The following is a 22917-nucleotide window of genomic DNA, read 5'->3' as shown; positions in this document are numbered from 1 at the left end:
GGAGGTCCGTACATGTCAGGGGTTGTCAAACTCCTTTTCACCGAGGGCCACATCTGCATAATGGTTGCTCTCAAAGGGCCACATGGAACGCTAACAGGATAAATGTAAATTAATAGAACCAAATGTAATGTCAAATAAATGTAATGAATGATGAATAACTCATTCAAATCCAAAATGTTACATATGCATTTGCATATTTTCCCTAATTGCTCTATTAATCAATGATTTGTGAACACATTCTGCTGCCATCCTAGGATGCCTTTCAACTCTTAGTCAGTTTGTTGTTTTTCTGGAAGGCTAACTTTTGCCTCATAACACAAAAGACACAGCGTTTTTATTTCTTCTTGAAGCACAAACATGTATTGGACTTTCCATCTTTCTTGAAACAGCCGTCCATCTGCATCCGCTTTTCCCTTCCTGGACATTTAGGGATCATTTGTATTTGCAATCTAATGGTTGGACGCCATTTGCAGATATTATGAGTTGCACGATTGTAGGAAATGTAGTTTAAGGTCAATGCACGCGTTACACTTGTTTATTTTAAGACAATCAGACATTTTAAGACCTTCTTAAAATGAGGTAGCGAGCCCTTCCCTGCCAAATTTCCGGGCCGAATGTGGCCACGTCATTTTTAATACAACCATTACACTTTATATTAGGAAATTACAATCACTAAGCACTATGATAAAAAATAATAGATAAATAATAAACAAATAAAAATGAAGTTTTGAGGGTTTCATAGCTTCATTAGCTTGCCATTCACTGTAAATAACGCAAGCTTGTGCATCACCTGTTGCGACGAACCCGGAACTTTGACAGGAATCTTGATATTTTCTTTTGAATGCCGCTTTCTTTTTGATCGTTTCCTCCTGAAAAATCTCTCCAGCGACTTGTGTTTCCGGCTTGTTTTTTTTCGTAGGGCTAGCTTGTGCTAGCCGATTTGTGAAATGGCGCGACGGAGTGAAGCGCGGCAGCGAGGCGAAGGCGGAAACAGTCGTTTTTCAAAATAAGATCCAGAAAGTCAAATGAAAAAAACTATCATTCGTACCAAGAACGAGGTCCCTGAGCTACATGTACCTTAGCAGTTAGTGTGTGTGTGTGTGTGTGTGTGTGTGTGTGCATTCCATTGTTCCCTCAAATGAAACAAAGCACAATATATGCGAACCAGGAGATAATTGTTGGGCTGAGGCGAAATGTGTGTTGACGCAGGCGGACGGGCAAACACAGCGAGCCCCAGTCTTATAGATCTTGGAGGAGCTTCTTGCAGCTCCAAGAACCTTCTCAGGCATGAGGTTTCGTTTCTTGGCGCCTCAGGACAGCAGAGGAACCGAGGACGGTGGACCTCAGCTCCTGGAACCATGTTAGATTGGTGGATCTCATAAGCCAGGAGTTCATCACGAGGTTCTTCTTGCAGACTGCGGAGTTTGGCGGCCCATGGTCAGATGTTCTCTTGCGTCAAAATCGAAGAGGTGTGAGATCTTTTTTGTACTTTTTTAAGAACTTAAAACACTTGATAGCTTTAACACTTTATATTTTATTGTATTTCTTATTCTCCCACCTTCCTACTATTATCTATTATTGTTATGTTTTGCTTGAAACTCTGGCACAACAATTTCCTTTGCGATGAATAAAGTTGTTCTTATCTTATCTTATCTTATCTTATCTTCTGATTTGCAACGCCCCAGGGGTTCCAGGGCTCGCGGAGGAACATCTACATTTTGGACCAGAATAAGCGCGGAGTTAGCTAAAGGCTAACAGGGTTCTTCACACAGCGACGCAGTGCAGGGAGAAGATGAAATCACTCCAACCGTCTGATGGTCCGCGTTATTATTCCCGCTGTGCAGAACATGATGTCAGGAGGACGAGATTTACAGGTGGATGGTAAAAAATAAAAAAAAACAAGAGGAGAAAAGGGGACTTTTACTTTACAGGGTTGAGGCAGAATGTGCCTGCTGGGCTAGTTTGGCCTGGCAGGACCATCTTCTGCTCCTCCAGCTTCCTCCTTCACTTCCACCTCCTCCTCCTCCACTCTGATTGTCAATGACTGGGGTTTTAATGATTACATCTGGCGGTGCCACAAATTAATTCCTGCCTCTCTGGCAAAAAGCTGTTCCCCACCTGATTATGCAAAGCAGGCCTACATTCCGTCCCTTTGAAGTGGAGGAAAAGCTGCTTAGATATTCTACCCTTGAGGAAACGCCGCAACACGGGGGAGCATCAACAAACCCGGGTTCACGCGGAGGTCAGTGGGATTGTTAACCCCGCCGAGGCGCCGGCTCGTCTTCGCGTCTCAATCCTTGCAGGACGCGTTGATTTGTCGGTGTAATAACCCGCTAATATCAGAGGCCGGTGGCAGACGCCGAAAAAGAGACACAGAAGTAGAGGGAAAGTAGGGCAGCCAATAAAAATAGCGATATAAATTTCAGCCGATAACGCCCGCGCCGGCCCGTCCAGGCGGAGGGAGGCGGGTGCAACGGGTTCGGGACGCCGGGAGATTTCCTGCGCGGCGCGAAGCGGCCGCCATTCTCCTTGTCCGTCTTTTAAAAAGCTGCGATGAGCAGTTTGCGTCGTCTAAAAGTACTTTTTGAATTATCCGCAGCCGCCGGGACGTCCCTGCGTGCGGGCGCTCGCTGCCGCGGCCGCCATCTTTGTCTGGGGTTTTCCGTTTTTCTTTCTAGGTTTTTGGTCGTGCCTTCGATCGGAGAAAAGTCATGAGAATAAAGTTGTTTCTTTTTCTGCGTCTGGATTGGACAAACAAATAAACAAACAAACACGCCGTGCGTTTAAATAAAAATATTCTTTGTTTAATCCACTTGCTTTCTCGTCCCCCCCCCCCGCGGAGAAGGACACGCGTTATTTCCTCTTTCTAATCCGAGACAAAAACATGGGTCCCCAGGGCCTGCGGCTCTGAGGGACCACCAGGAGACCCAGGCGCTGGTTCTGTGGGGCCACAGCGCCCCGCTGTGGCCGCCGCAGGGCCCGGCGTGCCGGACGCTTCACCTCGAACGCGAAGTAGCCGCTGAACGGAGCGGCCACCTCCTCCCACAGGTCCTCGGCTTCGGCCCCGGGACAGTCGCGCAGCACCGATTCCACCACTCTGTGGTTCTCGGAGGCAGACAGCGTGCAGGTGGAGTAGACCACGGCGCCGCCCGGACGCACGGCGGCGAGCGCAGACCTGCGGGGAGGAGGAGGAGGAGGAAGAGGACGGCTTCAGGACGAGAACCAAACACTCAACTTCAAACGAGGACGCTAATCTGGAAAATGGGTTGATTCTGGACCGAACTTCATTTGGTTTATCAATATTATCAATACCTTTTGCTCGCTCTAAGCGATCTCAGGCAAAACTGTTCTCAGTTCTACTACCTCAGTGGTGGAACAAACTTCCGGAAGCAACAAGACGAGCATCATCTCTCTCAACCTTCAAGGAACAGGTAGAAACTTTTCTCTTTCAGGACTTTTTACTGCGCTGATGCTTGAGGTGCCCCAGATCAGGTTAGGCATCAAGTTAGGCTATGCAGTGTGTGTGTGTGTGTGTGTACGTATGTGTACGTCTTTGTCTTAAAACAAAAAAAAAAAACTAACCCCAGCTTACTGTTCTGTATATTTCCTGTGCATCTTGTATTTGCAAGTGTTATTTGCAGTGCTTATGTTCTCTATTGTAAGTCGCTTTGGATAAAAGCGTCTGCCAAATGTAATGTAATGTAATATCATTACAACAAAACATCCTAAATGTATGGATTCCTTCCCAGCCGTCACTGGGCGAGCAGGAGCTCCAATCACCATTCACCCTCTCATTAACACGCCTGGACAATGCAGGGATTGAACGAAGCTCATCTTCATCGTGCCGCTGCTGTTATTTCACCCAACTGGGTTTTATGTTCATTTTTTTTTTTTTTCCAACACATTTCAAAGGTGTAAAGAAATGACTCACCGTAACAGCTGAGCCTGGAGCTGAGGCAGCCGGGCTCTTTCTGCCAGCCTGCGCTGCCCCTGCTGCTCAGTGGGAGAATACAACCAGCTCCTGTCGTTGGAACACGGAGCATCAACCAGGACCTGGAAGACACACACACACACACACACACATGCGTGACCTTCACAACGCAGACACAACAGTCCACGTGTGCAGACGAATCCCGCCTTCTCACGAGTCCACAACACGCACGATTCTCTCCATGATTTTTTCCGGTCTGGCTCGCGACGGGCGCCGCCTCCCACGTCTGTAAACGCCACTTTAGGTTGTCAAGCGCTCGCTTCGGCCCGTGTCTTGGAAAACTCGTAATTTGATGCACTCGTATGTCGGGATCTCGTCTATTCTGCATGATGACAATCGCTCATGTGAGTTTTACAAGTGCGGCCGTCCCTCTGTTCTCCCACCTTGTCATAGGTTTCCGGCTCGGTTTGCCCGACGGCCCGTCCGTCCTGCGCCGACACCATCACCCTGCCGGCGAGTGAGCGAGGGAGAAAGGACTCCAGGGTTTTGGCCAGCCGGTCCCGTCTGTGAGCGTCCGGTTCGTTGCAGCAGAGAAACCCTGGGACGTTCAGAGCGCCGGTTCTTCAATTAGCCGTTTCAGATGGAAAGACGTGTTTTGTATACTGCTCAAAAAAATAAAGGGAACACTTGAACAACACAATGTAACTCCAAGTCAATCACACTTGTGTGAAGTCATAGTGTCCACTCAGGAAGCAACACAGATTCATTTTGACTTGTTTTAAGGACATTACATCAAAGTTGGATCAGCCTGGAGTTTGTTTTTACACTTTAATTTTGAGTGTGATTCCTAATCCAGACCTCCATACAATTGATTTCCATTGATCATTTTTGTGTGATTTTGTTGTCAGCACATTCAACTGTGTAAAGAGCAAAGTATCTCATAAGAATATTTCATTCATTTAGATCTAGGATGTGTTTTTTAAGTGTTCCCTTTATTTTTTTGAGCAGTGTATTTTACGAATGAAACACCGCAGAAAGGCACGTTGACACAGGGGAGCGTTACCTGGGTCGGCACATTGCATGAGCGCTAAGGCTTTGCCGCCCGGGGCGGAACAAAGATCCAGAACTTTCTCTCCATCTCTGACCTGCAGAGCCAGAACAGGGAGCAAGGAGGCAGCGTTCAGGAGGTAGTACTGCTTCAGCTGCCCGGGACGATGAGCCTGGGAGGGAAAGCGCAGCGGATACGGGTGGATGTAGCACTGAGGTGGAGAGCAGGGCAGATTGGCCGGGGGATTTGAGACGGGCTGAGCTGAAGAGCGACGGTCTTCCCCCGTGTGGGTTTCTGGATCCACCGCAGCCGGTCCGCGGTGAGGCTGCAGGGCAGAGAAGCCCTGCGACCGAAGCGCTTGTTTGAAGTCGCTCACTGCGGTGAAACGGTTGAGCAAAACCCCGTAAGTCCAGGAGCGAGGGTCCACGAGCACTGCTCTGGGAGAGAGAAGCAATCCGAGTGAAACACACACACACACAGACACACACACCTGTGTAAACATTAAGGTACTAAAGGTGATATTTACCGCACAGACGGCCACAAGTCTCCAAGTTCCCGGCTGTACTGCAGGTCAAAGTGGTCCAGTATGACTTGACATGGAGCTCTTTCTTTGCTATTTGTTTTGGTTACCTGTTGCAAAACAAACAATAAACTTCATGTCTAGAGATACAGTAAAAAAGAAACAAGAGAAAGGTGCTGTGGATTGGTTTTTGTAAATTTGATTGCCAAAGCTGCAAGTGATTAAAATCAAGCTGACGGGTTTACTTTTTACAGTTATAATAATCACAACAATTATAATAATAATAATAACGATTACAATAATACAGAGAGGTGAGTCTTTTCTTTGTTAATTTGGGTGGATTTTTTTCTTTGCTGTTATCGGGAATTACAATTCCTGGTATATTAACATCTTTAAGTAATCAAAAAGAAAAGAAACAAAATCAATAACTAAGTTCTAAGAAGATGTGCGATGGCGTCCCCTAGTGGCGAGACGGCAAATTACACTCGGTTTGCATCAATGGTGGCTCAACGTGATAATTTAGCTAAACTTAAGCCAGTCCTGTTTGGTTAAAATAATAACAACGGTCAATAAACTCCGACTCGGAAAGTTGTGACAACCACCAGATTGGTTTAAAATATAACGTTTGTTTCTCACCTGCGTCGCCGGTATTTCGCTTTGTTTTTTATTTTGAAAAACCCCATCAGGACCGGAGTGACAGCCGCGGGGGAGTCCGGACCACCGAGGTCTCCCTGCTAGCTTATCGTTCCCGGAGAAAAACAACTTCCGTGCCCGGTAAGATCCACTTGCGAACCGCACACAGTTTAACATCCGCTTTCTTTTAACGTTACCTACATGACATGGGAGAAGTCGGGATTCATTTTATTCTTTTGAAACCTCGTCGTTGGCTAACGCTTCACCGGAGTGATAAACATTAGCATGTGCGTCGCCGAAATCCGTCCCACCGGAAACAAGGCACTGTGCTTTTTGGTTCCGCTTTCCATCTGTTTGTTTTTTTACGAATAAGAATAAGAATAAGAACAACTTTACTTATCACCAAGGAAATTGATGTGCCAGAGTTACAAGAAAAAGATAAAAATAATAAATAATAGCAGAAAATTGTATAAACAATAAAAGAAAGGGGAGAATAAGAAGTACAAATAAACTATAAAGTGTCATAAGTTTAAAGTGTCTATTCTCCTGTTTCCCTGTACAATTAAATTCTTTCTCTTCAGCCCGCAGCATATCCAGATAAGTATTGATTAATAAATAATTATGGAGAAAATGAAAATAAAACATGTACATCCGCTGCACAGTTCGGGATGGGTGCTGGATCAAAAGTGTCAACTGAATAAAGATATGAAAAAAATCCGCACACCAAGAGTGCTCCAAAAAAAAGATAATTATTAAAGATGAAGATATCTTTATTAAAAGATAATTAATAATTAAAGTTATTCTAAATTTAAAATATATTCAAAAAAGATATAGTTTGGTAAACCTCATGCTAGAATAAAGTGTCTGAACTCTATATTAAATAAAATATCTTATATCCTATACTTATGGAGCCCCCTAGATTTGCAGATTTTTTTTCAAACCTTAATTAAATAATAATAATCCAATATCACAGTTCAGGGAAATGTAAACATACGCAGAAATGTAACAGTATTAAACAGTATTAGCGATGGAAACAGTGTTGGCATGATGTGTAAGTTAAAGTTGAGTGTAGCTTTAAATGTGCAGCTCACAAAGTGCTGTTGCAGGTTGCATGCAGACAGTTTGAATACACAATCAAATGACATGATCAGTTACATCCAGCACTGGCTGTGCTGTTGTTTAGAATTGTCGACCAGGTCAAATTTATTCATAAGGCGTCAAATCACGAAACAGTTGTCTGATGGCACTCACAGGCACAAATGATCTCTTACTACTCATACTTGTGGCGCGAGCAGCTAAAGGCTAATACTGTAATTGATATGATACAATAATGGCATTAACATTCATGAAAGATTGATGTCCACCACTGAAATGCAGAACATCAGAAGACCAGTCTCCAAAGGTTTCTGAACTAAAAGTGAAATCTGTTACGACATGTTGTTAACATTACAGGTATAAGGTGTTGTAAAGTGGGTGACGTAGTGACGCTTCCCTTCCACTTCTAGACATGAATATCTGCGATATAGATAGAAAAAAAAATCCACAACACATCTTGTATTATTGAAATTGTGTTGCTTTTTATATTAATGCTTGATCTTTATTTCACACTTGAACCGTTTACCAGAAAGCTGAATGGGCTCATGATTTGCATTTTTATCTCTGCTTATTATGAAACATGTTCAGAGAAATGATTTAAGCCTAATAAACATTCAAGGGAGACATTTTGAACAAGGCCGCAATATGGATTGTAACTGTTGGTCTTACTGGGTTTCTCATTTAAATGTAAATTTTTCTTAATGTTTTTGCAGATACTGTCTGGTTCGATCTCTGGACGTGACTTCCACGTCTCTCCCTCACAGCCGAAATTGCACACCAGCAAACTGTGTTCTCTACTTTTTTTTAAACTTACAGTCAGAAAACAATGTAAAAAAAAAAAAACAGACTTTGACATCAGCTGAATTAAATGTTTTATTTTTGTTACTGATTCACAACTTCTCTCTTTAAAACAAAAAGAAAACATCTGATTAAATGTACAATATATTAGGCAAAACTATCATCGAAAAATGACATAGGATCACCAGAATTCAAATGATTAAAAAAAAACAAAACAAAAAAAACATTAGGGACGCGATCAGCTGACGCTATCGTGTCGTTTTGTCATTCACAGGCATCCAAACTCTGGATAATATTGTGACATACAGTCTCGAAGCTGCAAACGCCTGACTAGATCACATGGCAAACAGGATGAGGAACGCCACCATCAGACAGAAGAGACCCATGGCTTCAGACAGGGCAAAGCCAAGGATGGCGTAGGAGAACAGCTGCTGCTTCAGAGAAGGGTTCCTGTCAGGACAGAGAGAGGATCGTTTCAGGTGGGAAGGATGTTTGAAGCTTCTCCTGGTTTGCTCCTTCATACATCTGATGGAATAATTCTCCTGTGGAATGAAGGCTCAGTCTTCTATTGACACTCAGCCATATTTACCAGCAACTATTCTTGATAACGTAAAGACGACGACTATAAAAAATAACTGCCGGGCTGAAACCTTAGTGTTTCATAAAGTAGCATTCTCCTTGGAGATCAAAAAGTCGCTCCACGACGTTTACCTGGCATATCCAATGATAAGGCTCCCGAACACCGTCCCGATCCCGGCTCCCGATCCGGCCACTCCGACGGTGGCGGCTCCTGCGCCGATGAACTTCGCTGCGGTGTCGATGTCGCGGGTCACGGCGCTGGTTTGAAACCCGCGCATGATGGTCTGGTGGCAGGTGATGCTCTGTGGCGGCAGAAGTGCAGCAGTCTGCAAAGACATGCACAACAAAGTAAAACAACAATCCAATGAAAGCTTTTTCAAGCAGCTACATCAATATCAGTGTGTAATTACTTTGGATGCTACACATAGTCTAAGTTGAAATTGGCTTTTATACATTTTATTGAATCTTTTATCGAACATTAAATGCAAGCAGCGACTTGCAGACTTTATCCAAGTCACTGCAGACCATAAACACGCACATCTGCTCTGTTTTATCGTTGCCTTCAAATTTGCCCATAAATGTCTTTCCACGGCCAAACCAGACATGCTGACACTTCACAGTTTCCTGTTAAAACACAATAATAATTCATGCAACGATGATATTATTGCACAACTGCTAAATACAACTTTCAAGATGCTCTCACTTTTGGTGCAGACCTAAGATGAGTAAACCTTGCAGTGCAAAGGGTAGCTGCTCACCTCTACTCTCCTGGCCTCCGACACAAATGCTGCCGAGAGAGGCTTGCAGAGCGTCCGAGATCCAGCGCGGACCTGCGTTGAGACAGAAGAAACAGGTTTCAAGGATATAATTTTACGTCATGCCACACATAAATCTTGCATGGTTTCACGACTCTTGATGCAGTTCAAGATAACTGACATTGATATTGAGCTTGAACAGTTTGACCTTAATGATCATGTACCTGTAATTTACTCGCGACAATGCATTCCTAATTATATATTTTTCCCAACTGCCCCAGAGGTAGGGCCTTGAATGTTTCCCCACAGTAATAGACAAATGATGCCCTTGCTGGGCGAGCACTTGTTAACTCTAGCAAGGGGTCAATGACAGCTGCACGGCTAGTGTTAGCTGGCTAACAGCTGTTAGCGGTGCACTGAAAACGAGCAGATCGTGCAAAGCAACTGCAAAGTGTCATATTTACACTAATTCATTCATTCATTCATTCATTCATTCATTCATTCAGACTCACCAAAGAGGGCGTGGAGACGAACTTAGCACAGGCATACATTATGACGGATATCTGGCTCAGGTCAACCAAAGGAGCTGGTGGTCGGTCAGCGTCGGCTGTTTAATATAATAAAAATATACATTTAAATACACGCGGGAGGAATCGCAATCCGTGAGCTAGCAGCTAGCTTAACAAACTAAAATACAGAGTGTACAAAGTTTGCCGAACACACACAGGTGAGGTCAAGAACAGTCGCTAGGCGGAGACAGCTCGCTAAAAGACAAGCTGGCTGGGAAACAGGAGGAGGCACCTGAGTCTGAACTACTATTTTACTGACATGACATGCAAAGAAATATGATTTCTTTTTACCAAAGTGCAGATCGTGACAGATGACAAGCCTTTCGCACTGTAGAGGTCGAAGCCACTAGAGGACTGCGCCTGCGCGTTGTCTCGTCACAGCCGGGCCGAGTTCTCGCGTTGTCTCGCCACTCACGTTTTGGAAGTACGTCACGACTTCGGCCATATTTGTTTGGGGCATGAGGCTGGGTGCGGTGCGCGTTCATTCAAACGAGAAAGTTTTAGGTGAGCAGCTGATAACGTTTGATTTAAGTTTTCGATACTTTATTTGCAGATTTTTTATGTTTTCTTTGTCTGAATAATCCTGCAAAATGACCTAAAACCGAATCTCACCTGTTGTGGGCGACTCAATGATTTGGGGGCAGTTTTTTGAACTTGATTTAATATCACTGAGCCTCCACTTGCATTTTTTATCAATCGAATTGTCTATTTACTTCTCACATTGGCTTGTGGGTTGTGCTACTGCCACTCTTGCAAAAAGAGATATTTAATCCCATAAGGTCCAACCTGGTTAAATAATGTGCAATACTTTAACTGTCAGGTGCAATATTACCATTCACTTTTCAATTCTGGATACACCTGGCACAAGTTTTCCTAACTTTCCGAATAAAGTTTTTTCTTATAAGAATACTGATCACCAGGGGGAAAAAAACAAGTCACAACACAATCTGCAAACCAGTTGCGACAGCTTGCCGTGATTGTGGATGGAGGAGATGGAGTTGCATTTAGATGCATTGAACATCTAATAGCCTCTGCTGCGATTTAGTAAATTACTTTCCTGCTTTAAACATTTTGAAAAAAAAAAAAGAAAACCTGCCTAAAACTAATACAAAATGATACACACAAGGAAGTATTGCACTTGTTTTACTGATGGTGCGGTATTGAGGTTGATGACATGTCAGTATGACAGTTTCTATCCAGTACCTACACACCTGGGGAAAAATAAAAGAAAACCACATTTTCTTACACACACTGCAACACTCCCTTGAGATATAATTTTGATGGGCGATTTTATGCGGGCCAAGATATTGGACTGAGCCTTGAACTGCACCTCAAGGACAAACGCAGGAGCAAGCAGTCCCTTAGCGGCTGGTTTTCACCACACATAGTGGTACAAAAGGATAATTACCGAAATAAAATAGGCTACAAATGAACAGAAACCGACACACCTTTCGGTTGGAAAAAGGCACTTCACTTAATTTCTATTATTCTAACCTGTCGAGCACCAAGCACAATGGCGAGGTTCTGACAGCTGGTTCCTCAGGCATGTTTACAACACTTTTAACACTCCCTGTGTGTTTTGAGCCCACAGAATCTGGAGAAAACAGTGTTTTCTTTAGCTATTTCTCAAAAAGCTATGAGAGAAGTTCTGTTCCTCAATTGAAACCGATCGTCTAACTACAGCAAGAGTTATTCGCAGTGCGGCTTCTGCACAATCAACACTTTGGATCCATTCATGAGGGACAAAGGTTAAAAGTATTATCTTATTGTAGGTCCCTTAAGTTCAGCTAAACCACCTGAAATGACGGGGTTCTTCGGAAAACAACAAAATGCTACAAAATCGTCGATCCCAGCACAACATGTCATTTAAAGGTGAAGATCAAGATAGTTTCTTTACCATCTAAACCAAACACAGCTGCACGTAAAACTTCTAGGAGTGAAACAAAAGAGCAAACTGTACCCATGTTAACCTTAATAAGATTGTAAGCTGAGAGGGGTACTCTCAGGTAGTACAAATGGTATTTTATTTTAATTTTCTTTGCAAGATACAGCATGGTTTAATCATTAATTATGATGCAGGCCCCCCTCACTGGTCTGGCATGCGTGGACCGCGGGCAGCTGCCGGGACTCATCTCCCACGGACACTCCCCGGGGGAGTGGGCTGGACCCTCCGCTAGCCGTGGCACGTCCCCGCTGGGCGGGTCTGCTGAATGATCGCCGGTCCACGCACAAAACTTCCCCCACAGCGTCGAAGTTGCCGGTTCGTCGGACGATTTTCGAATATTGACGCTCAGGCGATGCTGGGTGTCGTCGGAATGCCGGGCAGGTGAGACACCTGAGGCTAATCCTGTTAGCGTATCTAGCTAACAGCTAACGCCGTGATGCCGCTTTTCGTTATTCGCGCAACTTTAGTTGAAATGCCCGGAGGTTATTTTAGGGCGGTCGGTTTGCGGTTCGAAGCGTCACGGTTTCACACTAAAAACGAGATTCAAACGAATGTATGTCGACAAACGGTGGCTTTATGCCCGGAAGGGAGGACTAAAATTAGCATGCTAACTCGCTAACTAGCTGCGGACTTCTTCAACCACACGTCAATCAATAGTTTGCAAATAATGTGATCAGTGAAGTCCACGGCGAAAGGACGCTTTTCCTAGTTTGATTATCGCAACATAGAAGTGGAAATAAACCCGAACATGTGGATTTTGGATACGTTCATCTTGTAGTTAAACCTCTGGCTGGGGTTGAGCTGTGAGTGGAACATTGGGTTGTTGTGTATCAATGAACAGTTCACTGTTTACAATTCAATTTTCCAAATTAAGTGATGGCAGACACACACACACACACACACACACACACACACACACACACACACACAAATAGCTTCCACCCTCCATCGTCATAGTTGCAGGAAAAACTCATTAGTTAGAGATGGTAGTGTGTGAGGAAGTATAAACTGACTGTGACTTTGCCTGTGCAACTCAGGACAGCTGATTCATGCCCATGTTAAAGTGTGTGTGTGTGTGTGTGTGTGTCCCTCAGCATTTCTAATGCCCTGGCCAGTGCAGCCTGTGAAAGATGCAAGAGCGGCTTTGCTCCCACGGAGAAGATTGTCAACAGCAACGGCGAGCTCTACCACGAGCAGTGCTTTGTGTGCGCCCAGTGTTTCCAGCAGTTTCCGGAGGGACTTTTCTACGAGGTACCGCAGTCAACCGTTCATTTTTGATGGGTGGGTTAAAAAGCGCAGCGGGACGGTCAAACTCATTGCCTGCGGGTTTATAACAAGGATCCCGATGTTCTTTCCTCCGCAGTTTGAGGGCAGAAAATACTGTGAACATGACTTTCAGATGCTCTTTGCTCCCTGCTGCCGCCAGTGTTGTGAGTATTCCACGTCTTGATTTGGTTTTGGAGGGTTGGGACTGCTTATCAGTCTAAAAACAAATTTGAGACCTTCTCTTTTTTGTCTTTATCAGATAAAAAAGAACAGTAGGTAGGTACTTCAAAAGCCCCAGCCAGAATAATTACTTAATTATGATATAAGTAACAGCAATGCTTTACAATTGAAACCATAATTAATATGGCATCAAGAATTTTTTTTTTTTTTCCCCTCCATAAGTCGTTTACTTGGAAATAATTTAACGCTGAGACACGTGCGTTAAACACAGTATGTGGAGAAAAGCAATCCACGTCTGATGTGTAAAGATCAGTGGCACTCCACTCTGAACTCCATGTATTCACGCTTCGCAAATGAACATCAGACTGGTGTTTTATTTGCATTTAGTCTAATGTGAGACTAAAGTGAATAATGCATTCCTGTGTCCTGGGAGAGAAACATGCTCTGATCAAATTAAGTAGAACAATTAACGTTATTTGTCACTTTGTGAACTCTGCAGCGAGCACTCTAGTTGATAATAAGAGTGCTCATTAGGAGCTGTGCTGCCGCGGCCTCGAAACACCCGGTTCTCTTAAACGCTTGCCTTTAAGTTGATCTCTCTCTTGTGTTTTTCTCGCAGGCGAATTCATCATCGGCCGTGTCATTAAGGCCATGAACAATAGCTGGCATCCGGAATGCTTTTGCTGTGACATCTGCCAGGCCGTGCTCGCAGACGTGGGCTTTGTCAAGAATGCCGGCAGGTTCGTATCATCTGTGTATCACACCGCGACACCCGTGTAGACTGTACATACATCCCGTGTAATTACACTCACCGAGCCGCTTGGCTCGACTGGGTAAATCATGTGAGCAGCGGTGTGCCAGCGTGAAAAGCTGCTTTTAATAAGCCCGCCGGTTCCATCTTTGCGCCTCCAATGGTTTTTCTGCGCTCGCTCAAGGCACCTGTGTCGCCCCTGCCATAACCGGGAAAAGGCTCGGGGCCTGGGCAAGTACATCTGCCAGAAGTGTCACGCCATCATCGAGGAGCGTCCGCTGATCTTCAAGAACGACCCCTACCACCCCGACCATTTCAACTGCAGCAACTGCGGGTCGGTGATTTTTAATTTTATGAAGATTCTCTAACCTCCCAAGAGACGCCATCTGCTCAGAGAGCAGGTTCTCCTCGAGGGTGACGGCGGCCATGTCCGTCCACAGGAAGGAGCTGACGGCTGAAGCCAGGGAACTGAAGGGCGAGCTTTTCTGTCTACCCTGCCACGACAAGATGGGGGTGCCGATCTGCGGCGCCTGCAGGCGGCCGATCGAGGGGCGGGTCGTAAACGCCATGGGCAAGCAGTGGCACGTCGAGGTGCGCCAACAAACCCGAGACTTTGTCACCGTGTTGGAGACAGAGCTGAAATCAGTGTATTATAAATGGATGATTTTTTTTTTTTTTTTTCATTTGCTGTTCACAGCATTTTGTCTGCGCCAAGTGTGAGAAGCCCTTCCTGGGTCACCGTCATTATGAGCGAAAAGGGCAGGCGTACTGCGAGACCCACTACAACCTGGTACGTCCAGAGGAAAAACCACCAGCGTACTGTTTTTTTTTTTACATACAGGGTTTGTCTCCAGTGGACGCCATTGTTTTTTGAATGTCTGACTTGTGTTTCTGTCTGTCTGCAGCTCTTCGGTGGCGTTTGCTACCACTGCAACCGAGTGATCGAGGGCGACGGTGAGTGTTCGCGTTTTTACCAGCGTTCTGATCAAGTACCCCGAAAAAGCTCTAGCCATATCCTGAGTGCTGGTTTGCAGGAACGGCTTCATGTATTGTGTTAAAAAGCTGCTCTCATTCGCAAAAGCGATGCGCGAATGACGATAATGTGAAAACAAAATTTGAGTTCTGGGAAAAAAAAAAAGATTTTATTTTATTTTCAATTGTTTATCGATTTTAAATGAATTTTGCAGCTTTCAATCTTATTACCGAGCAGTATACCATACATTTACCCTAAATTCCGGCATGAAAGCTGCTACTTTTTTCACACACTTTGAGAACTGCGACTTTTACAATGATGTGGCTAATTTATGGATTTTTATCAGGTAATTATGTTAGCTTTCTTTAGCCAACACCATCACAAATGAAAGTGTTTTAGCAAACCCGCTCGCACATATGCTAATTCTTCATATCAGCCATTTTGCGCTTATTGCAAACACACGCCCATCGTGAGAAAGAAATGCATTTGATGCGGCTTGCAAATTGAAAGCGATCAGTCTGGCTGTTGAAGAAGGAAATAGAGCTGCTGCACGTCATTTTTGGCATCTGTTCTGAAAAAAAGGGCATTTGCATTATGTACCGGTAGTTGTAGACATTCCCGCCATTTATTGAATTAAAAATTAAAAAAAAAATCTTGCTGCGTTAATATTTCATGTCTCGACGGGGGACACCTTCGGCTTATTTCCTTTTTCTTTTAGAAATTAGCAGGTGCTGCCTATTTAAAGGTGCACTCTAAAGTCCTGAATTTATGGTACCGTGGACCTTCGCTACTTCACAGTTCGGCTTTCACGCTCTCGCTGCTTTGCAGATTTTTTTTTTGTAATTTGGTTCTCGTGATTTAAAGTGTTTTTTTTTGCAGTATAAGTTTTTTTTTTGTGATGAAATAGCCATATTCAAGCCTAAGAAGGAAAAAAAAGTAAAAAAATTGTAAAATTAAATTGAAATTCCTTTTAGTGAGAGAAGCAGCTGATCTCCTTGTAGGTTGTGCCCAGCAGACAGTGTCTCGGTCAACTTTGCCGTCGTATTTCAATGTTTATTGTACGTTACAATTATCCAAAAGTGTTTATTGTACTGTGGGAAGCATCACACAGTCTGGAAGGTTGATAACGGTTTGCGGGAGGTTCTTAAACGGTTGAGTGAGGTCCGTCGGGGGTTAATCGAAATGGTCGCGTCTCTACTTTGTGAAAATTGAATTGCCACCGAGGACTTGGAACGTTAACTTGCGTGAAAAGTGAGGGTCCACTGTATATTGTTTTCAGCTTTTCTGCCTCTTGTGGTGAAAAGTGTTACTCCGGCCCGTTAATCCTTTCAGTTCTTGGAAATTGTAATTATTTCTGAAAAAGAAAAAAACAACTGGATGACAGCTTTTTTTGAAGTGTTTTTTTTCTTCGTGCACCTAGTTTGGTTTATTTTCCGAGAGCGGCTTTTAAAAACCCTCTTCTGTACCCTTCTCCAGTGGTGTCTGCGCTCAACAAGGCCTGGTGTGTCAGTTGTTTTTCCTGCTCCACCTGCAGCACAAAACTCACCCTCAAGTAAGTGACTCTTGCCTATGAATACCCTTCTACGAGTGTCTTACCGTCTATTATGTGCCGCGCCGCTGGCCGATTATTGTCCGCTCATAATCCAGCCTTAACACTTGTCGTAGTATTTCTCTCGCCTCCCTCTCCGGATCTTCTCCTGCCTCCAATTTTCCCTCCAATTTCCTCCCGGCACACACTCCTCACTTTCCTCCCCCTCCGCTCCCTCTCTCTATGCAACTCTGAGATAAGTTTGTTGAAATTGACCCTGAACCTGGCGTGCGAGCGCCGCTGCGAGCGCACACCCGGGGAACGGTGAGCCGACGTGAACGGGATGCCAAGGACGGCGCGGGGAGAGGGAAGGGGAGGGCGATGCTACGCGTCTGCAGTGCTATTAGTCTTGGCCTCCCTCCGCTGTATCTGCCGCTTGCTGCCGCGATGGCGGCCGCCTCTGTCTTTTGTGTTGCTTTCCTTGTTTGCGGTTCTGCCGGTCGAGCGCGACGTCTCTCTTCTCAGCGAGACCCTGCTCTGCAGCTGTAACTTCTTAATGACATTTTGTAGAGTCCATGGTCTTGGCCCTCAGGGTTGTCAGCGTTGATACTATTGTGAAGCAGGCAAAGCTCGTGACTCGTGTGTGTGTGTGTGTGTGTGTGTGTGTGTTTGTGTGTGTGGCATCATTTCCAAACGCGTTCCTGTTCAGAGTTTTCATACATGCATGCCAACACTGCGGTTGAACAAGCAGAGGGTTTGTGTATTTCTTTTTTTGGGAAATGGAATAAATGTTATTTTCAAAGCCTTGACCCCCCCCCCCCCCCCCCAAAAAAAAAAAAAAAAAAAAAGCTCCAAAATAGCACGGCTCGTGACGCGCTTTGAAAAGGAATTACAAAACGTGTGAAATTTCGGCGTGAACTCCGATGACGGCGCGAAAGGAGGACTGACGGCGGTCGTACGTGGGAGGTTTATCCGACCTCGACGCCTCCGGGTCAGCAGGTAAGAGACAGACTCGGTTGCGACCGCGGCTCTGTCACATTTACATTCAACCTGATCCGCCTCGCACTCTCAGATGCCGCTAACTAAACCTAAATGCACACTGTGAAGACCCCGGCCTTCACTTATCTCTATCTGCAGGTTGTTTTTCACACTCGGCAGGGCGTAGAAGTAGATTATCTAGTCTTTGTACCCCACTCAGCGTATCATATGATCACCTGCGACAGGATTAATGGAAAAGCGATTCGTCCCGTAGGCGAGAGGCGCAGGGTGACAATCGGTGCGACTGTTAATGAGTTAATCCTCTGGCGAGGCCGTTCTGCCGGGCCGTCGCTGCAAATCGCTGAGTATTTGCACGCTCTTCCTCTTTCCCCTCCTTCCCCCCCCCGCAGGGACAAGTTCGTGGAGTTCGACATGAAGCCCGTTTGTAAGAAGTGCAACAAGAAGTTTCCCCTGGAGCTGAAGAAACGCCTCAAGAAGTTGGCCTCGTCGTCTTTAGGACGCAAATGAGCGGCGCCAGGCAGTGTGTGTGTGTGTGTTCAGCCACAAACACTCCTCGTGTCCTTTCAGAGCTTTTCCGGTTTTCCAAAAGTAGATCCCCAGCCGTTTTAATCTGGGATCCTATTAGACGACGTCATCCAGATCTTGTCAGGAAGTGTTTTTTATTCTACTTTAATGTCATCTTTTTTATACATTCCCTCCAGGATTTGTGATAAGGGTACTATCTTACGATGTAATTTTAATTTTTTCCCCATCCTCCCTATGAATAACGCCAGTGCCTTGACAGCGGGAAACCTATTTTTCCCTTTTTTTTTTTTTTTTAAACTGGTTTTAAATGTAACTGTTGAATGTGATCATGCACTAACACTGTACGAAATGTATGTATGTTTATTATCACTAAAGTGCATTGAAAACAAATGCCTCCCCGTCAGTCAGTGTGTTGGAAAACGGACGTCTCCTCGCGGCGGGGAAACGTTTACATAAGAATTTTCTGATGTTATGGAAAATAAAAAAAACAAACCCGACACAATCGCGAAATCCTTCGGTCTCGGTTTACAAAAGCCACCACTAGAGGGCGCTGTTGTCGCTGCAGGAGCATCTGTCTCCATGTTTTCTCTGCTCGGTTGTGCACTTTTATTGCTTTTGCTGCAAAACGCCTCGGGTTCCTCTGATTATTTCTTGACAAACCAACACTTCAAGGCAAAGGTTCAGATGAATTGAACCTTCAGCTGGTTAATTTAATTTAAGAACACTTTGATGTGTGAATATTATTAATGATTCAGCACGTTGCCGGGGCTGTTTTGAGAAGCAGCGAGCGGGGGGGAGGAAAAAAAAAAAGAAAAAGGTTAAATTTTTAAAGGAATACAGCGCCACAGAGATCCCATGCTTGGATCAGCATCATTTATAATGGAAAAGATCTGCATTTGCATTTCTGCAACATCAGAGTTTGCGTTTTATTGATCACATTAAACGCAGATTCGCAGTTCACTGCAACACAACGTGTTTGGTCTGGCTTCTGAACGCACTTGTTGGAAATGAACACTTGTTCTGTCATTTGACTATTCAAAAACATACTTATCTCTTATGTAAGTCTTAATGGCATGTGAAGGAGCTTAAATGACGCCATATTTTGTATGAGAATAGACCCGGAGAGGTGATTTTCGAGATATTTGAAGGAAATAATCAATACGCAGTATCCACATTCAGAAAGAAACAAGTACGATTCCCGTTGTAACCGCGACAACCATTCGAGTATCTCGGGAGAAATGATCAAAAGGACACGCTGAGATGTGAGCTGATCTGTGGCTTCTTCAAGTAGATAAGGTCTAAGCTCCTCTGTTTGATCCCTCTCCACACACACACACACACACACACACATTGCTTGCTCTTTTGAAATTACCCAGGGTACCACAAACTTAACACCTCTTGCACTTTAATAACGTGGTTTAGTTTATATCCTGACGCGCTTCCAGCCGTGCCGCGTTGGAAGCCTCGGACTTAGGCCGCACGTGACCTGCAAGCTGCCCCCTCCCGCTGCAGAAACTCAACCCTGCCTGGCTTTGCTGCTGCGTGAAATAGAGCTTAAATGTTATTAATGAGGACCTGCGCCCGCTCAGAAGCAGACTCCAGCAGCTCTCCTGTCGGTGGTGTGGATGCCCAGCGGGGGGGGGGGCGTGTTTTTTTTTTTTTTTATTTCTATTCGCAGACGTCTGCGTCGTAGGTGAACTCTGAGGGAAACCGAGACTCAGGCGGCGTTTACAGACCGGGGCTTGTGTAAAGAACTGTGAGGATTAACACCGGCGAAGGGGTTATGCATGCCGCGGGCGCCGGTTTGAACCGCGACATGTAGAAAAGAAGTGAAATGCTGCGATTGATGGGGTGCAGTACCACGATCCGCCACAAGGGGGAGCACTTTCTACCAGTCAGCATCCATCCAAAAAACTCAAGCTTTTGTGTGTGTGTGTTTGTGTGTGAGTGATGTCAGCTTTGCGAGGAGGGGGTGCTCCAGTCATCCAGTGATCAGATTAGCACCCGGGTGTCTGGAGATGCAGGAACTTGAGAAGCGCTGTCTGAAAGACGTCCATTCAGCGAAGGTCGTGCGGAGGAGGCGGATGAGGTCGTCAAACTCGAAAATCAGTCGATGTGATATGTCATCCTCTCCATTGAGGAAATAAAAGTGGACGCAGAGTGTGATGAGTGCAGGTCGGAATCCATTCCGATGTCTCACCGCTCAAAAAAAAACAAAAACTCGCCGCTCGACTCTTCCGGCTGGTCAGTTCTCAGACATCTCAGCGAGAAGCTGATAAACATCGACTTTTAGTTTTTTGGTTCATCATTGACCAATCACAGGTCCACAGACCATTCTCTCTCTTATTCTGGACTGCTGGTGGAACCCGGAGAACCCCGCGGCGAGAACGTTGAACCCCCCCCCCCCACGTCAGAATCAAACCCCGGACCCCTAATTTCCAATTTTGCAAAAGCAATTTCAGGTGTAACCTTCTGAAGCTGAGGCTTGTTGAGAAAGGAGTGATGACACCTGGAAGACCCCCCCATCCCTGCATCTCAGGATAATTGCGGTCTTCCTCCAGCTTTGATGGCAGGTTTGTGGGCCTCTGCCTTCGCTCCCCTCGGAAACCTCACCTCCAAGGTTTCGGGTGCGTCCCTCCTCCCAGGAAATAACCCAAGTTCAAATGAATCCGATGCAGAATCTTTGCAGCTGTTTACCGCAGGCTGAGGGAAGAAACGCCGCCGACCAATACTGACGCCGACTTGACGCTGCTTCTGATGGCATCACGGAGAAGGGGGGCGCCCCTCTTGAGGAACATCTCAAACATCTCGGCGGTCGTCTCCCTGCTCCGGGAGGTCCTCTTATCTTCACACGTCATCTAGAGACCTACAACACATGTCTGGACAATGCAGGGTCTCCAAGAAACCTCCTGCATGTGTGTTTGGACTTTAGGAGGAACCGCTCGCAGATACAAGGAGGACACGGAGGCTCCTCATGAATCTTGGTATCGAATCAAGCGCTAAACGCTAAATGCAGTATGTTCCTCAGGGCTAATGTCTCCAGATACTGTGGACTTAAAGAACATTGTAAATACTAATTAAAGCGCTGAACACGGGCCTCCCTGTTTGCATTTGAAATGAATTTCAATTAAGGGAATGAATATTAAATATTGATCATTTCAGTGTTGGGAGTCAAATGACGGGCGGCATTGAGCATCAACCTTCGTCCTCTTCTTCTTTTTCCTTACGCGATGGTGAGAAATGTATGAAAAATAACGTCTTTATTTTGCGAAAAACAACAAAACCGAAACTAAATCTATTTCGTCCGTTCGTCCGATTTCCTCCGCTCTCTTTTTTCCGAGACAAGCAGCTCCTTCCTGAAACCATTACGAGGTTGAAAAATCCCAATTCTTGCGATAGCTGCTGGCGTGAACTGTCCAACTTTCTCGATCCAAAGAAAAAAAAAAAAAAAATGGAACAGTTGAGTAATTTCATGCAAGAGCCGCGGGCTCGCATGATTCATGAACTGAATTCGTAGTTTGGAGTCCCTCAGGTTGGGAAGCGCTGGATGGCTTCGCTTGGCCTGAACTGACACGCACAGCAGTTTGGATGCCAAAGCAGCAGCACCAGAGCCGCTTTTAGCCAGGAGCCGGATTTGTCATGACATAACTGGTTAGTCAAGCATTGGGAAAAAAAAAACAAGCTAGATTCCTAATTTGCCTTGGCGTTTCTGCTTTTCCATCAGCCCCGCTTTCACCATCTGGTGTCGCGGCGGCGTACCTCGCCACGGAGAAAAACTCCCAGCCATACATTTTGGGATTGTTTTTTTTTCTCTGATAAATGGAAGAAAAAAAACAAAACAGCTTTGCACGGCTCGCTGATCGTCTGCGGCGAGGACCGGAATGGAAGGACGGAGCTTTTAGCTGCCGTATAGAGGAGCAAATGTGAACGCCGTCGCGCCGCCTGTCAGCCATTTCCAGATTTTTACGCAACCGAGATATTTCCGAAACTGAGAAAACACCCGGAATCCAGGGATGGATGCTACCTGCCGGTAACGCCAGAAGAAGCGCATGAACGCGTCGGACGAGAGGGGAATAGATATCGGCGTCCCGCTGCGGCGAGCCGGCCGTCCAAGAGAGGGCGCTGGCGTATCGTGCAAGACGACAGAACAATGACATCGGGCCGGTGGCGGGGGGGGGAAGCCTTCGTCGAGCTGCGGTGGAAGAGCAGATTCCACCGTGCAGGAGGCGTTCACTGACAGCTGGGAAAAAAAAAAAAAAAGCATGACGGGGACGGGGCAAGATCTGCAGATGTGTTAACGCTTCTCCTGGATGGGCCGGTGATCAGGTGGATCGATAGCTGGACACACAAAATAACATTTATCTGCCTTGATTCCTTATCCGTTCTTCCTAAGGGCAGACAAGCTTGGGTATTGACACCGAGCCTGACACCGGCCTGGCCCTGCCCCAGCACGCCGGGGCCTAATTGGCCCCGAGGCCTCTTGTTGGTGTGATCTATCGATCGGTCTGGCTGCAGATGCCGCTAAGTCACCGGGAGAGGACGGAGAAATAGCCAGATATACCGAAAGTAAGCGCCGTCAGATCCGGCCGTGATGTCTTAAGCCCCGCCGCTCTCTGGGATCCGGATCCCCGCCACGAGCCTCCGCTCCCATTGATCGCCTCTCGCGGGAACGGAGGGGGGTTCCGAAAGCCCCGGATTCGCCCGCCGCTCCGACCCCCCCACCCGCCCGAGAAAAGTTTTGGCTCTCGCGGGAATCCGAGAAGCCGGCTCCGAGGCGCGCCCTCGGGGGCAGGGGTGAGCCCGGCGCGCCGCATGCTAATCG

The 22917-nt window shown here is 45.8% G+C and overlaps 3 protein-coding genes across 7 annotated transcripts in view; 1 reads left to right on the top strand and 2 right to left on the bottom strand.

Annotated features, from left to right (window-relative positions):
• Positions 1 to 2406: 2406 nt before the first annotated feature.
• Positions 2407 to 6450, bottom strand: nsun3 (NOP2/Sun RNA methyltransferase 3). 2 transcript variants are annotated; one of them, XM_086144370.1, is made up of 7 exons: positions 6136 to 6441; positions 5506 to 5609; positions 4995 to 5416; positions 4375 to 4529; positions 3932 to 4053; positions 3001 to 3175; positions 2407 to 2741 (listed from the first exon to the last, which is right to left on the bottom strand). In XM_086144370.1, the coding sequence occupies exons 1-7, from the start codon at positions 6307 to 6309 to the stop codon at positions 2541 to 2543; spliced, it is 1353 nt and encodes a 450-aa protein (XP_086000496.1). In that variant the 5' UTR covers positions 6310 to 6441; the 3' UTR covers positions 2407 to 2540. The 2 variants fall into 2 exon arrangements, with proteins under 2 accessions (XP_086000496.1, XP_086000497.1); XM_086144371.1 differs by lacking the exon at positions 2407 to 2741 and having other exon boundaries at positions 2779 to 3175; positions 6136 to 6450.
• A 1637-nt stretch (positions 6451 to 8087) lies between these two features.
• Positions 8088 to 10291, bottom strand: LOC147235976 (ATP synthase F(0) complex subunit C2, mitochondrial-like). Its single transcript, XM_086144369.1, has 5 exons — positions 10220 to 10291; positions 9872 to 9966; positions 9363 to 9434; positions 8737 to 8930; positions 8088 to 8475 (listed from the first exon to the last, which is right to left on the bottom strand). Exons 2-5 carry the CDS (start codon positions 9908 to 9910, stop codon positions 8361 to 8363), a joined length of 420 nt encoding a protein of 139 aa, XP_086000495.1. The 5' UTR covers positions 9911 to 9966; positions 10220 to 10291; the 3' UTR covers positions 8088 to 8360.
• A 1788-nt stretch (positions 10292 to 12079) lies between these two features.
• The window catches only part of LOC147235975 (LIM and senescent cell antigen-like-containing domain protein 1), a 140112-nt gene continuing 129274 nt past the window's right edge, over positions 12080 to 22917 (top strand). For 2 of the 4 annotated variants that reach the window (XM_086144367.1, XM_086144368.1), the window contains exons 1-9: positions 12081 to 12254; positions 12968 to 13124; positions 13237 to 13303; positions 13939 to 14059; positions 14255 to 14404; positions 14511 to 14661; positions 14768 to 14860; positions 14976 to 15024; positions 16520 to 16595. In XM_086144367.1, coding sequence (XP_086000493.1) covers positions 12139 to 12254; positions 12968 to 13124; positions 13237 to 13303; positions 13939 to 14059; positions 14255 to 14404; positions 14511 to 14661; positions 14768 to 14860; positions 14976 to 15024; positions 16520 to 16595 — 980 coding nt within the window. In that variant the 5' untranslated portion in view covers positions 12081 to 12138. Of the gene's footprint in view, positions 12255 to 12967; positions 13125 to 13236; positions 13304 to 13938; positions 14060 to 14254; positions 14405 to 14510; positions 14662 to 14767; positions 14861 to 14975; positions 15025 to 16519; positions 16596 to 17959; positions 18429 to 20548; positions 22064 to 22917 lie in introns of those variants that run through there. The other 2 variants (XM_086144366.1, XM_086144365.1) reach the window with 2 other exon arrangements.

Source organism: Fistularia commersonii, chromosome 3 (assembly GCF_037954325.1).
Source record: "Fistularia commersonii isolate RoL2024-O1a breed Wild chromosome 3, RoL_Fcom_v1.0, whole genome shotgun sequence".
Classification (NCBI taxonomy): Eukaryota; Metazoa; Chordata; class Actinopteri; order Syngnathiformes; family Fistulariidae; genus Fistularia; species Fistularia commersonii.
This window is presented reverse-complemented; position numbering and strand designations above follow the sequence as displayed.

Excerpts from the sequence above, each read along its gene's own strand:
- LOC147235976 (XM_086144369.1), bottom strand. The coding sequence starts at position 9,910 with ATGTATGCCTGTGCTAAGTTCGTCTCCACGCCCTCTTTG. Across the intron at positions 9,435-9,871 it reads TCGTCTCCACGCCCTCTTTG|GTCCGCGCTGGATCTCGGAC; the intron begins GTGAGTCTGAAT and ends GTCTCAACGCAG. Across the intron at positions 8,476-8,736 it reads CTTATCATTGGATATGCCAG|GAACCCTTCTCTGAAGCAGC; the intron begins GTAAACGTCGTG and ends CTGTCCTGACAG.
- nsun3 (XM_086144370.1), bottom strand. The coding sequence starts at position 6,309 with ATGTTAAACTGTGTGCGGTTCGCAAGTGGATCTTACCGGGCACGGAAG. Across the intron at positions 4,530-4,994 it reads CATGCAATGTGCCGACCCAG|GGTTTCTCTGCTGCAACGAA; the intron begins GTAACGCTCCCC and ends TGAACGTCCCAG. Across the intron at positions 3,176-3,931 it reads CTCCAGGCTCAGCTGTTACG|GTCTGCGCTCGCCGCCGTGC; the intron begins GTGAGTCATTTC and ends TCCTCCCCGCAG.